The sequence below is a fragment of the Pituophis catenifer genome, unplaced genomic scaffold (genome assembly GCF_029215685.1).
Source record: "Pituophis catenifer annectens isolate HBS135680 unplaced genomic scaffold, rPitCat1.0.hap2 SCAF_1, whole genome shotgun sequence".
Taxonomy (NCBI): Eukaryota; Metazoa; Chordata; class Lepidosauria; order Squamata; family Colubridae; genus Pituophis; species Pituophis catenifer.
In genome coordinates, this window is record NW_027256881.1 from 284444010 (window position 1) to 284459195 (window position 15186).

At 40.2% G+C, this 15186-nt stretch overlaps 1 protein-coding gene across 1 annotated transcript; it reads right to left on the reverse strand.

Annotated features, from left to right (window-relative positions):
• Positions 1-848: 848 nt before the first annotated feature.
• DLL4 (delta like canonical Notch ligand 4) lies at positions 849-14788 on the reverse strand. Its single transcript, XM_070931316.1, has 11 exons — positions 14735-14788; positions 14369-14632; positions 13934-13991; positions 12064-12333; positions 9956-10016; positions 9683-9813; positions 6172-6341; positions 4902-5121; positions 3316-4039; positions 1616-1724; positions 849-1006 (listed from the first exon to the last, which is right to left on the reverse strand). Exons 1-11 carry the CDS (start codon positions 14786-14788, stop codon positions 1001-1003), a joined length of 2067 nt encoding a protein of 688 aa, XP_070787417.1. The 3' UTR covers positions 849-1000.
• Positions 14789-15186: the final 398 nt, after the last annotated feature.

Sequence of the window (15186 nt, forward strand, 5' to 3'; positions counted from 1 at the left end):
ATGGTGCAATCTTCCAGATTATCTGCAGTGGAAAAGACGAGATCTCCAAGAGAAAAATCCTCTCCTTATACATGTAACACAGAAAAAAACACTTCTGTTTATGGTGACTAGTAGTGCAAAGGTCATGAAAACAGCTGATTGATTTTAAACGCACTTATAAGGCTTTCAGAGAGCCCTGGGCTTCAGTCTCCTCCTCTTATGAAAGAGAAAAGTCATCAGTCTCTCTCGGGTCAGATTATGTCTGGGGAGGTTGCTGTGATTCACAAAAAGAACAAACCCAGTTACTGCTCAGTTCACCAAAGCAGTATCCAAGGAGGCAAAATGCCAATTCAGTAGCCTTAAGTTGTCTGTGAATAATAAATGGGGAAGGGGGAAAGAAGGGCTTAAATACAGGAGCAACAGGAGTGGCTAACAGCCACTCCTGGACAATACTGCTTGGGTGCTGGAGGGGAAAAAGGCTGATGGGTCTTTATTTGGGCTCTCTAGATTCTCAGACACACTTTTAGGCACTTCCAAATCCAGAAAAAAAAACACGGTGATATTTATTCTGTATCCTTTTTCTGCATAGAAAAATACGTTTCTTCATTCTTCTCACAGTGACGATTAACTCTGTGATAACCTCAAGGGCCTTTATGCTGACAGGCACCTTTCAAGACTTAAGTTCTGGAAAATCATACAACTGTCCATGAGCAACTGGCATGTTGTTTCAAAGGTTACTAAGAGATATCTTCGTCTCTCCCCTGCTAGTAGTCAGTTACATTCCTCCTATTAGACTTCAAAATAAGGAAACAGGGGGCAAAAAGGTATATTGCATCTTTTAAATTCACAGTCTGTCCAGTTCACCCACTTTCATCCACTCCTCCTCCTGAGAGCAGCAAATTGCATATAATTAAAAAAAAAAAACCAAGTCCAATCCAATTTTGAATTGTAAACAATGTAGTAGGAATGTCCACTTCGTGGCATCTCTAGAACTGAGGTGCAAACAGAGCAGCTTTCACTCTTATACCTGCCATAAACATAGAACAGACATTTCCATTAATCCAATACAAAAATAAAATTAAGTATAACAGATATACAATTGTTGACCTAAATAGTTTGAATGTACTATTTTAGTAGCAGGGGAAGGCTCTTTATGATTTATAAGTTCAATCTTCACCAGTTTAACTCTTTAAGTTAAGTCTTATATAGTCAATGCTTTAATTTGTTGAATTCTTGTACTACCTATGCTCTCATTTAGAACCTTAGATTCAAAGATGGTGTTGTATAACCGAGTTATTTCTGATCACACAAGGTTTCCTGTTTTCCCCCAATTTCCTCTTTCTGCTCTGGCCCTCTTCAGTCACGTTCCTTGCCATTCTGAAGATACCCCCAATTACCATCCCCAACGTTTCATGGGTTACAGGACCCCACACAGGAGCATGAAAAAAATTATTCCATGATCACAGAATTTGAATTTAATATTTTGTTGAATCATTTTTGGGGTGATCATAGCAATATTTAATAAGCCTGTCTATGTTGAAAACACCAAATTGCATTGTTCACTTTTCTTTCTGAATGTCACATTTCTGAACATTATTCAGAGCAGAGATCACATTTCTGTAGGCAATATACATACCTCTGTAGCTATAATACATTCATTCCGCTCTTCTGTTATTACAAAAACAGACTGGTACATTGAATCCCTTGGAGAGCATATTGCTGATATTCTACATTCTGGCTTTTCACTGTTGAAAAATAAGATAAAATACATGGTGAAAATTCAGAACCAATGTCAAAACTTTATATTGCAAGACGTGGAAAAAGGATATTGTAGGAAAGTTGTGATTGAAAGAAAAAAGGCACTGGCATCAGAGACAGCAGATAATAAGAGCAACCAGTTCCTTGCACATTCTAGATTTATTCTTTTTCATGTCTGCACAGTGGAAACTAATGGCACTTATGGTTTCTATCAATACCCCTCTCCGTCACATTATATTTGACAAAGCAACAGCTTGAACTCGGATACACTTAAGACTAAAACTTGTTTCTCTTTTCAAAACACAAGTTTAATTAGAATAAGGAGAAGCTGTACTCATCATTGAATGTCCTTGAGTTTACCTTTCATACACAAAAAAAGTGACTGCAAAGGACTAATTGAAAGGAAAACATTTTTTAAAAAAACAAAAAGACTGTCTAAACATGTGATATATTGTAGCTTGGCTCAAATTACAGGAATTTCATGAAGGAGTAATGTCATAGAATGTAGACTTCAGGAACTCTTGTAATATGGAACAGGTTCTGTTTAAACCTACACATCAAAATGATGAGACTAGCACAATAGTAAGAAAAACTAGAGATAACAGTTCAGATTGTTCATATTATTACACTGAAAAATGATAACCTCACTTCAGTGTTAAAAAGAGGATATAATTTCACTAAATTTGTTTTCAGTATTTAATTTACAGGTAGTCTTTGCCTTATGGCAGTTGGCTTAATGACTGTTTGAAGTTATAATAGACTTCAGAAAAGCTATTTACACCCCATCTTTAAAGTTACAATTGATGTGCCTAACCCTGTGATCACTATACTCACATTTTGGGTGCTTGGCACTCAGGTCATATTTATGAACAATTGCAAGATCCACAGTCATGTAACTTTGATTTGCAATGTTTTTGCTGTTTTTCAGCAGAAAACAGCAAAATTGCCCAGTGGATATACTGGATTTGCTTAATGACATGATTCGCTTAAGGATCACATGATTTATTGAAGGACCACAGTGATTTTATGATCATAAAAACAATCATAAAATCAAGTCCAACCACTTATCTGCAATGAAGGACAGGGAGGGGAGTGGTTTTTGTGAATTGAATACATCATCCCTTATTTTTATTCTAGTTCTGCTATGATCCAGGGAATTAGTGAATTCCTGTTCACAACAGTATTATTTCCAACCTAAGATAGGCTACAGTACAGTAATGCCATGCTAGCTTAAACAAAGATAGGAGGATATAGAGAAAGAAATAACAATAAAATGGTATTTAAAAACCAATATATAGGATTCAAGCTTACATAGAATATTTTCTCATGTTGAAAGCATTTCTTGTTCTAATTAGAAAAATAAAGCATTTTCAAAACATGGCCAATTAGTTTTCTTGTAATAATGAAGAATTAGTATACTAATTAGTATACAAAAATTTAAAAATATCAGAGAGAGACATTTTCAGCTATATTTTCAGACTCATTTGCTCCTTTCTGAGACTTTTACACTAAAACACAACCTTTATTCTTCGTCTTAACAATGCAAATAAATTCATCTTTTAAAGGAAATTTTCATACCTGCATAACCAGAACGGTGATTTCTCTCCTATACACTTTTCACTTTTATGGTATTTATCTTCCTGAGTTCCTCTATTTGTCAGTTCCTTCACTAGGTTATAATCCAATGTATGGTTTTTAAGTTTGTAGTTTGATTTCTCCAGTACACAATCAATTTCAAGATCTTTATTTTTATTGGTGTTTTTAAGCTGAGAAGCTGGGATGAGATTTTCCTTCTGGAAGTCAGACACGTTGTTCATAGTTTCTGAATTTTGCTCTGGGTGTCTCTGCATCTGTCGGATAACTATGGCTATCATGCAGCACAGGATGAGAAGAGCTACTAACCCAACTCCCATGGATATAGCCACCCAGGGAAGTGGCTTAGGAAGTGGTGGAATGATGCTCGTCGCAGGATTTGCCACTGCAAATTCACAGTGGGTGCCCAGGAAGCCAGAGGGACAGTGGCAAGCAAAGCTTTTAGTGTAAAGCCCAATGTAGCATGTCCCCCCATTTTGGCATGGTCCAGAAGAACAACCATCTCTAGTTCTAATTTCACAATTTCTGCCAGTGAAGCCTGGCAAGCAAGTACATTTATAATCATGAGTAGCATCAAGATCTTGACATGATCCTCCATGGGAACAGGGATTTCTTAAACATCTGCTGATGTATATCTCACACGTCTGACCAGAGAAGCCTGGACGGCAGCGACATACATGCTGTTGGCCCATTACAAAACACTGCCCACCTACAGAAGGGGAAAAAGCCTTTTTAGTGCTCACAAAGCATTGCAATGATTACAATAGTGCAAAAAGTAGGAATGTCCAGCTACAAACTAACACCAAGCTAGAATACTCAACTTTGGAAATAACTTATTTAAAACAAACCAGAATCCCCTTCCTATTCCATGGTCTTAAATCTTCTCCCCTCTTTGCATTTTTAAACAAAACCTTCAAAAGATGAGTGCACATATAATTCTGTTCTACAGATTTGCTTCTATGATGCTTCTGGTGTCTTGTGTATATTGTCTTGGTTTCATTAATCTGTTACTGAACCTGTTTCTTATCCTACACAATTAAAGTGAACAAAGGCTCTCACAAGATGTAACTATATTGCCTAAGGACCTTTTGGAGAGTTAAACTTAGTTTAGGGGAAAGTAGAATACGTGGCAGATCTATGATAGAATACAAAGTTGAGGGATGTTTTATTCTAAATGTCTTTTCTTTAACTTCTTCAGTGAGGGTAGAATTAGGAATGAACAACCTGATTCATTTAAAGACATGCTTATTTTAAAAAATCCACTTGTCCAAATTCAACAAAACTGTACATATGTTTTAGTTGTTTCTTGACATGGCTACTATAGCCTAATGAAATGAGAATATATACAGTATGTATATATGCACGCAAAGTTACAAACCACTCCTTTACCCTGTTAATTATCTGTTAATTAAAAATATTTGAAAAACATCCATGGAAGGTAAGGATTAGCATTTTGTCAACCTAGAAAATTCATAAGGAATGAAAATAGGAAAATGAAACTGGCATGCTAGCAAATTAAAGTTTCTTTCATGACCATTCTCAAAAACTAAAGTCCTCTTCTTATGGCTTACCATTAGCGCAGGGATTATTGGTGCACCTATCTACTTTTTTCTCACAATTGGATCCAGTAAATCCCATGGGGCAAAGGCATGCATAGCTAGTTCCTTTTTCTTTTTCCAGGCACGTTCCACCATTAAAACACGGAGATTCAAGACAAGTCAAGGTAGTATGCTCACAGTTAATGCCATCATATCCCGGGAGACATGTACATTTGTATTCATTTCCTAAATCCTATAGAAGCAAGCAAACAATATATATAAAATTTAGTTTCCTGAAATAGCAGTTGTTTCAGACTACAGCTATTTTTGCATTTAAGTCAGAACCCAGATAGATGAAGCTAGATTGCATAGGCACATATAACAGTTTAAAATAATATACAAATAATTGCCTAACAATGATATACTGATGGAGATCCAGAGATCAGTTATTAATGACTCCATCGATTCACACATAATCCTATGAAAAATAATTCATTGTATTTTATTTATATTAAGATTTGATTGTGATTCAATGAAGGGTCCATTATATTGTGTGCAAGCCCTCTGCCGTGAATGTAAAGGTAAAAATTCTAAGGTTCTGTAAATCAGAAAAATTGATACCTTAATACCTTTTGATGTAAAAGTACATAACACTAAATTCCTATCAATATAAACTGTAGGAAAGAAATGCCCCCATTTTTGCATCATTTATATTTGCAATACTTTTTGCAGGCCACAGTATTTCTTTGCCGTTTTCCTTCCCCAGTAATTAGGAAGAAACTCCCAAGATGGTTTACATCACTAAGTCTCTGGCCTGAAGCTTTGGGGTAAGCAATGGCTGTTGGAGGGACTCTTATTTCATCCTATCTCCTGGCTTCTGGCCTCTCTCTATAAGTCATCTTGGAACTATCTGCACAATGGCAATTTGTATTTTTTTCCCCTTGTTGCAAAACAAAACGAGTGAGGAAATGAAGAAAATATGGAAAGCATTAGCAAAAGTGACAACTGTGCTCTGCCACTGCACAATTCTGCAAAATGTAGAATATTCCATACAGCTTTGGAAGGTCCTTGGCAGCCAGAAGATGAAGACATTAATGGGGATGTATGAGTGGATTGGGTAGGCTTGAGGGCAAGCACAGTGGCTGTGGGGGATATGTCAATTTGACAGTATATTGTTATGAATATATATTAATATAACTTCATGTGTGCAAGCCTGCTATCCTTGAAAAAAGAACTGGATAAAATAATAATAATGCCATTTTTATTTTCATAAATTAACTATTAGCATATAATTTGTCCTTACTGTGCAACTACCACCATTTTTGCAGGGGCTGCTATCACATTCACTAATATTCCTTTCGCAGTCCTTGCCAGTGAACCCCTCTTTGCAAGAGCAGGTGTAGCTTCCTTGACCGGTGTTCATGCAAGTGGCTCCATTTTGACAAGGTTTATGATGGGTACAATAATTCAGATCTAACAAGAAACAAAGCACAGAAGAAAACTATCAGTCAATGAGACAGATCAGACATTCCAAAGAAGAAACATGAAAAACACAGCAAGACATAATGAGTTGGACCAAAATATATTTGCCTGAAAGTTTGTTACTTAGCTGTAGATGCCTTCACTACTGTTTACTGGGACTGCAGATAATGCCTAAAATAAACAAACTTGTCCAAGGTTATTACTGCAGGTTTTTTTTACTCTTTTACTCTTGACCTTGACAACAAGAGAAATGTAAACATTTTCCAGGTGTAGATTAAGTAAGTAAGTAAGTAAAGCAAGCAAGCAAGCAAGCAAGCAAGCGGAACAGCTTAGTTTGAAGTCTTCATTTTTACCCTAATCCCAATAGATAAAGAGACAAGGAAATAGACAAAGAGCATTTAGTGAAATTAGCATATCCAAGGTGAAATGGTATCTGGATGGTGCCTTTAATAATGAAAGCAGACAAGCAGCATTCCATCTGCTGGAGCAAATCTTAACAATAGAAGGGGACAGTCAAAGCCAACATATCAGGAATAAATGTTCGTATAGCTCCAAGGATGATTTAATTCTGAAAACTAACCTAACCTAAACCGGAAAAACTATATAAACATTATAAACATACCAAGAGCCATCCTTTACTTCTGTATGTCTTGACTGATTTGCAATAACAGAATTTAAAGATTTATTAAAAAAAACCATTGTATTTTCTTCTTAGTGTTGTCTGATTGGGTGCTTATTTTTCATAATGTAAGTCACTTAAGTCATATAATGAAACTATCAGTTCATGATAGTCACTTCTCACATAAATCTGATATTGATTTAGGACCAAGAAGGAACTACTGGACTGAGATGACCCCCTTGGTTTCCATGCCTGAAGGAGAGTTAGAACCTGGATTTCCCTAATTTCTACTCCAGCACCTTAGCTATACCACCCCCCTGGCTCCAAATTCCAACAATATCTGACTCATAAAAATCATCCTACAAGGTCATATATACTTCAACAGAACAAACTTTCCTTGATAATGTTTCCGGATATATTTCCGGGTAATTCAAAAAGATTGGACAAGGACCAAGCCTTGTCTTTAGAACAAGCAAACTACAAATGATGTTTGATGATGTGTTGCTCATCCCTGCAAATCATACTATAAATTGCTCTCAAATAAATCTTTAGTACAAATAATAGCTTGGTCAATTCACTTTATTTTCTCTCAAATTCAGAGTTCAGGCAACCTTCTACATCTCTAAATTATCTGTTCTAGGTGGTCATACAAGCACAACCTGTGTTGAAGAAAATTAGTGTTATATGAATCTTAATTGTTTGCTATAGATATAATAGTCAGATACAAGGAGTAATAAACAGCATCACTGTACCAGTCAACCTGATTCAGAGGGCAAACTGAATTAAAGAGGGTGACAGAGAATATCTGAGACCAGTACAGATTGATCATTGAAAAAAAAAATTGAAAGCCAAGGAACTGAAATTGACCTTGTCAGTATCAGAACAATTGGAAGAATGAGCTCTGAAATTAAAGGAAGTCTAGCAGAGAGAACTCAACCCAAATACTTAGAAGAAAAAGCAGTGGAATTCAATCCCAGCTGTGAGAAAGGGAGGAAATTTCTGGGACCTACAACAGTGGTTTTTCTGAGAAAAAAAAAAATCTGGATCACCAAATTTGCTTTAGAATTTGTCAGAATGAGTATTCTAACTTGAATGAAGATTAGAGGCATCTCTGCACCATTAAATTGTCCCATCATGAATAGAAATGCCCTCCAATCATTTTTGGAGGATGACATCATCCTCAACTCCTTCCAGTGTGTTTTCCTGTTCCATGTTAAAAAGTATTGTTCTCCATCTTTTGCCAGCTCAAAAGCATTTTGTCTGCTACACTTCACTTCCTTCTAGGCAATCCCTCACTCTTTGATTATTGCATGTAGTGGCAGGAATATCCCCTTCATCTGGGTTTATGGTCAGTGCCGTGCAGCTCTCTAACCTCGGCTAAAGACTCCTGTTAGCTGAAGAGTCCTGGATTATTGTTTCAAATTCTAGCATGTATACATGTCTGTCTGTCTGTCTGTCTGTCTGTCTGTCTGTCTGTCTGTCTGTCTCTCTTCTGAGGGACTATTTTTCTGTGGGACTATGTTAAACAATGCACCACTGTAATACTGTAATGTGCTTCTTTTTTTCCACCCAGTTCCCAAATGGTTTTTCCACCCAGTTCCCAAATGGTTAATTAATATTTAAGATGGCTTAGAATCCAGTCAGCATCAGCATGGGATAGGAACACTTCAAGGGGCAGCTTGTATATGCTTTAGAACAATGTTTCCCAGATCTGGCAACTTTAAGATGCGTGGACTTCAACTTCCAGAATTACCCTTGCCAGCATGTTGGCTAGGAAATTCTAGGAGTTGGTCCACATATCTTAAAGTTGTCAGGGTTGGGAAACACCGTTTTAGAAGAATACAGTTCAGCTTTGAAATAGACTTTGGTAGAAAATTGCAATTGCTAATTAAGCCATGACTATAAAAATAAATTTTAAGAAATTATCCAATGATAGAAAAATAACTTTGATTGTAAATGGAAGCACATATCAATCCTCTTGAAAAATGTATCTTTTTTTAGCTAAGGACATAACAGGTCACATAATCGTGCCAAAAGTATCCTTTTAAAAAGAATCTTAATAGTTCATTTAATAAAATACAACCTTAGCATTTGTTGTATAAAGTTATTTCCTCTTATATAACATAGATCCTGAGTCTGTTTCTTTTGATGTAAGTTTTTGGCAGAAATGTTGACAACTCAGTTAAGTTCAAAAACTGTACATATAAATACATATTAATTTGCTTACAGAATTAACTACTGCTCTGAGTTCTCCTAATTTGGATATAAATTGTGGGCTACATTCATATCACACATTAAACTGCAAAAAAAATCCTTGTTAACACTAACCAAGATGAACATGTTGTATGAATGCAGCCAATTCAATCTTTACTCACTTGGCTAATGGTGTTATGTAAATACAGCTCAAATAGAATTTTTGTTGTGGGAGAAGGCTGAAAGCTCAACATCTCTATTTTAAAGAAAAGGGATTATATACAGCTTCGGTCAACTGTTCAAATAATGGAACTTTTCCTTCCTCGCCTCCCTTCAGATAGCAGCAACCCCACATCTGCTTCACAGGACTCCCACTTCCTGGGCATAGCTGGGAGGCAAGGAAAACTCTAGGCTCCCATCCCATCCCTTGTTTAGGTCCCATCAAAAATATTTTTAGAAGGCATATTGTTAATAGAGAAAATGAAAGAAGGAACCCTTGTCATAGTTCTTATCCACTAACCTTGATCACAGAAGAGGCCACCCCAGCCTTCATCACATAAGCATTTCCCTGGTTTTGTACATGTACCATGACGACATCCCACATGAGGAATGCATTCATCACAATAGCGGCCCCGCCAACCACTACGACAACTGGAAAGAAATTGAGAAGTTTTAAGATTCCTTCAACAAGATTTAGTCCCAAGAAAGACAAATGATGAATGATGACAAGTGGAAGGGAGAAAAAAAGATTGGGATTTATACTTGAATTTTGGCTCTCAAGTTTAATACTTACATGCATTCTCCTGGATTTCTACAAAATCCACTTTTTTCTGAACACCCAGCTAAACAGATGGCTGCAAAAAAAAGGAAAAGAAAAAAAAAAGAATAAGATTCAAAACTTCATTCAAGGATGACTTTAATGCATTTCAAGATATATTTAATCTGTATTCTTTTACTTTCCCTGTGAACACAATAGCATTTGTCCTTCCCCACTTTTCATTTTTATAAAAACTCTGACAAGTCAGTAGCTAAGTAAGGGTTTGATCTGTAGTTTTATCTCTGGGGAAAAAGTTGGGGGGGGGTTGCTGTGTTTTGCCCTAAAATGGTGGTGCTTCTCAAAGATGCTTCTCAAAAGACAGCTGGATTTTCTTGTGTTTTTTTTCCTTGAAAATGGTTCACTTTTTATCCAAGAAGCTTCTTTGTTCCTGGAATATTACTACGCTGTGCTCAAAATTATGTCCATGACCACAGAGCTCCCAAACAGATTTTTTCTACATAAAACTGCACATTTAAATGTAGATTGTCAATCCTACACTGCATTTGATTTTTCTGTAAAGATATCTTCAAAAAACATAGCACCTGTATTGCTAGTAAATATAGATTTCCTTTAGCCCTGAGACCATATTGTTTTCACAACAAACATAGACTTGATTTCCTCAACCCAGCTAAGTAGAACCTGTAAAGTGTAAAATTTCAGCAACAGCAACACAGCCACTAGCTTTAGAGGACTGATGAGAACAGGACTGCCCACTTAGACTTTAGCTCTAAATCTAAATGTTTTTAGCAATCAAAGTGAAAATGCCCAAAGTACAACTGCTAGTCTTTTCCTATTGTAAAGCTGTTTTCTTGGTTGGGAATATTTAGAAACAGCCTACATATCTTTCTGTAGCAAGTATCAACAGTGTTAACTGCAACATAATAAGACATCCTACATGGCTGAATCCAAATACCTCCTTATCCCCAATGAAACTCCTTCAAGCCTCGCAAAGGTGCTTTTTCAAAAGGCAACTGGACTGTTTTTTCATTGAGAAAGAAAAAACCGTTTCGCTTTTCATCCAAGAAGCTTCATCAGTTGTGATGGTGGGGGATAGCAATAGCACCTAGACTTATATGGACTTAGCACTTAGACTATACAGGTGGTCCTTGACTTACAACAGTTTGTTTAGTGACTGCTCAGTTACAACAGCACTGAAAAATGTGACTTATGACAATTTTCCAGTTACCTTTGCAGCATCCCCATGGTCAAGTGATCAAAATTCAGACACTTGGCAACTGGTTCATATTTATGACTGTTGCTGTGTCCCAACAGGCATGTGATCAACTTTTGCGACCTTCTGACAAGCAAAATCAATGGGGAGCCAGATTCACAACCGTGTTACTAAGTTAAGAATTGCAGTGATTCGCTTAACAACTGTGGCAAGAAAGGCCGTAAAATGGGGCAAAATTCACTTAACCAATGTCTCACCTAACAATAGAAATTCTGGGCTCAATTGTGGTCATAAGTTGAGGACTACCTGTAGATTTATATGGACTCGGCACTTAGGCAATAGATGGAAAGATAGGTACAGTCCTTCCAGTACCTAAGGGCAAGTCAGTAACTATCCTTCCATCCTCCACCATCACAGTTGATGGAGCTTTTTGGATGAGAAGCCAAATGTTTCCTTTAAACAGATTAAACAGATTAACAGAGTTGAAAGGGAATTTGTGGGTCATCTAGTCCAACCCCCCCTCCCCAAGCGGGAGACCATACACCATTTCTGACAGATGGCTGCTTTTTCTTCAGGGAAAATAGCCCAGTCCAGTTGCCTTTTGAAAAAGCATCTTTGAGACAACTATGACCTGGAATGGCTGAGAATCTCCACAGCCATCCTCCCAACCTCCATAACGGTCAGAGCGAAAGTCCCTCCCGCGCGCGCTTCCCTCGCGACCGACAGCAGGTGTCCCGCGCTTTCTCCTCCCCCCCCCGCCTCCGCCCTCCCGCAAGGCGCGCGCCCTCCGCCCTCCGCACGCGCCGCCGGCGGCGCTATACGCGCGCGCGAGCACCAGGGGGCGCTCTTTCTCCTCGCCTGGCACTTCCCGCCTGCTACTCGCCTGCGAACTGGGGAGCGGAAAGTTACTCACCCTCCGTACAGTAGTTTCCAGTCCAGCCCGCCATGCAGACGAAGCTGCCGTCAGGTTGGCAAAGGTAGTGTCCGAAGTGGTCGTCCCGACTCCTGCAGATACGAGAGCAGTTATCCCCGTAGTAGTGCTCGTTGCAGATGACTCGGTAGGAGTAGCTGAGCTTGGCGCGCTGGTTGCTCTGCTCGTCTTGGGACCAGTCCTCGCCCACCGCCAGCGAGCGCTGGATCGCCATTTGGCTGATGAGCCATTTCCGAGCTGGGGTCTCGGAGCCTGCGAACGATACTGCGGGGTTAGGCCTTTATACATTTGTCATCTATAGGCAACCATAGTGCAACTCTCCCTTCCAGGAGACGCCGCTTTCCATCAATTTTCCACAATTGTTCCAAACTCCTCGGGCATTTCTCCCACACTGATCCCTAGGACATTCGACCAGGAGTATCTTTACCAGCTGCATCACAGGCAGCAGTACAAGAGGAAATTATCCCTACGTTATCCACGCTGAGAGTTGCTTCTCTCGCTTGCTTAACTTCTCCCTGTCGAAGTTAGTTGTAGCATCTCTTCCAGTAAGTAACAAGTGATCATTCCCCTCAGAATTCCCCCATAAAGTTCCGGAGCTGCTTTACTAGTATAGCAGAGCTGCTCTGCCTTTAAACAGAGTGCATGCTTCAAGAGCTGGGAAAGGGTGTGTGTGAAGCAGTGCTGAAATCTAGCTTGCCCTGCATCCTTCCAATAGAAGACAATGAACCACCATTAGCAATGCCAATGCCAACCCATGTTGGCTACAGTTCCTTTTGTCCTTTTCCTTGATGAATAACATATGGTGGGACAGCCTTAGTCATATTACATCATTTCAACAATGCTCTCTGCTAACACATTGTTTTAATTTATTAAAACTATTTCCCAATTATACTTCGCCTTTTCTATGCCTTCTCCAGGGTCATCTGTAACACCTCCCTAATGTCTGCCCAGATTTTATGCAACATGCTCCATTAGTTGATGGCTTTGGAGTTTTGTTTTGTTTTTTTAAAAAAAGTTTTCCAAATGGAACATCTAATATAATTTAAAATGAAGAGTCTGAAATCCTGGTAATCCAAATCCATGTGATTTCCAAATAAAAAGAATCAACCAGTTTATCCCTGGCAGTTGTGGGGAAATGCTACCATTGTGATTAAATTCCAAAGATGGGGGAAACTCTTTATAGTTCAAGCAATAACAGTCTGTAAAATAACATTTCTTGTTCACACAGAAATGTATAAAATTCCTGGAATATGTAGGACTCGGCTACTTGGTTGCAGTTAGAGAAAGGAAGAGAGTCCCTGTTTTTTTTTTTTTTTTAAATAAAGCCAGTATTTTAAATTGCCTTCAGTATCCACTTTTCTCGGAGACGCTTTCAAAATAAGAGCTGTGCTGCTGTTGAAATATCCTTTTCCTTTATGTCAGAAAAACATCCCAAAGCCATTATTCCTTTTCCAAAGGGCGGAATTTGAAAAAGGTGTAAAATACAGGAAAAGGCAGTCAGGACTTCTTGGCAGCCTTGTCGTTTTCTCACCAAAGAGCTCCTTTCTTTCCCACGCCAAAAATAAACGGGAGGAAACACAATTGTGTGGAGATTAAGTCGAGGACAAAAATCAAAGCAAAACCGATCAAGATGTAGGGAACACAGCTCTGGCTTGCAAATTAAAGCAAGCACCAAAACGATATCCTAAAATTTTATGTGCACTCAGATGTGTTTATCTAGCTTTGGCGACAGCTGTTTTGGAACAATACCAGAAAAATTAACTATTTTCTAGGAGTTATTTTAAATATACAGTAAAGTAAGGCAACACACGGCTTCCCCCTAGCGACCGCCGAGAGACATAAGGTAATTCACCTGTTGGATAATAACCTTCAGGGGCATGCCAGGCTTCAATAATCAGCGAGAAAGTTCCCTGTTGGACGAAAAGAAGCAGTGAGAGAAAGCGGCGAATGGAGGGGATCGGAAAGGGGCTGTAGGGCTTCGGGAACTCAACCATCGCTAACTATTTGCAGGTTCTCTAACGGCAGGTCATTTTTCGCTCGCTATCCCTCCACAGCCCCGGGATGCGCGCTGCGAATGCCATTCCCGTTTTTACATTTCGCTCGACTTAAGCAACCCACGCATGTCTAACTGCTTTTGCAATTAGCAGTTTTTTGCAGGACGGGGAGCGAAGGCAAGAACCGCAGCTAAGCGCCTTTGCCTCTCGGCCAGCCGAGTAGCGCCCTCCCCTTTAGCTGCTGCCTCCTCCCCTCCACCCCCGTTCCAGGTCTCTTGGAGGTGAGCTCTCACCGGCCAGGTGAAGTTAAATGGCAACTTGATGGGACTGCCGAAGCCCTCCGTCTCTTTGATGGCGAAAGAGTTGGTTCCCAGCACCGGGGTGGTGAGGCTCCCGAAGGTACAGGCGCCCGGGGAGATCACCGCCTGAAAGTGTTTCAAGCAAACGCGAAAGAAGGTCCTGCAGCCGACCCCGCACGGCTCTCCGCTGGCCAGGAAACCCTGCCCGTTGACGAACTCGCGCAGCTCCAGCTGGAAGACGCCGGAGCCGCAGACCCGCTGCACAAAGAGGAGAGAGACACAAAAGAGCCCGGTCAGAGCTTTTCCCCCAGCCGGCCGAGCCTTCGCGCCCCTCGGCCTCGCCGCCGGCTGGGCCATTACCTGCAGCGGGAGCGCCAGAGCCAGCGCAAAGCCCAAGAGACGCAGGGCAGCCATCCTTCTCGGGTGCTCGCGGGAGCCGACCTCGTCCACCTTCTGCTGCTGCGCCGGTTGGGCCGGGCTTGGCGTTGTATTCCTTTGGGGGGGGCGGTTGCAGTGATGCGCCTCTGGCCTCGGCCCCAAAGTCGTCGCCCGCAGGTTCACCCCGTGCAGCAGCGGCTCTCCCTTCCGAACACGCCCCAAACTTCGCAGAGGAGGGCAGTCGGGTATAATCCAGCTCTTGAAGCCAGCCGTGTGTGTGTGGGGTGGGGTGGGGGGGAAAAGATCCGCGACGGCCGCCTTTCGATACACTCCAGAGGCGTGCAAGACTAGAGGCGAGGCGGTGGGGGTCCCCGGGGGCCGCGGCGTGCTGGTACCGGTAGCTCCTCTTTTCCCGGCCTCGCCGCGCTCGCTCA

What these genes read in the sequence shown, in the direction of transcription:
- DLL4 (XM_070931316.1), bottom strand. Translation starts at nt 14,788, where the DNA reads ATGGCTGCCCTGCGTCTCTTGGGCTTTGCGCTGGCTCTGGCGCTCCCG. An exon ending in TGAAGGTTATTATCCAACAG is followed by an intron (nt 12,334 to 13,933) that starts GTGAATTACCTT and finishes TATCGTTCGCAG; the next exon opens with GCTCCGAGACCCCAGCTCGG. An exon ending in AGAAATCCAGGAGAATGCAT is followed by an intron (nt 9,814 to 9,955) that starts GTAAGTATTAAA and finishes ATTTCTTTCCAG; the next exon opens with TTGTCGTAGTGGTTGGCGGG.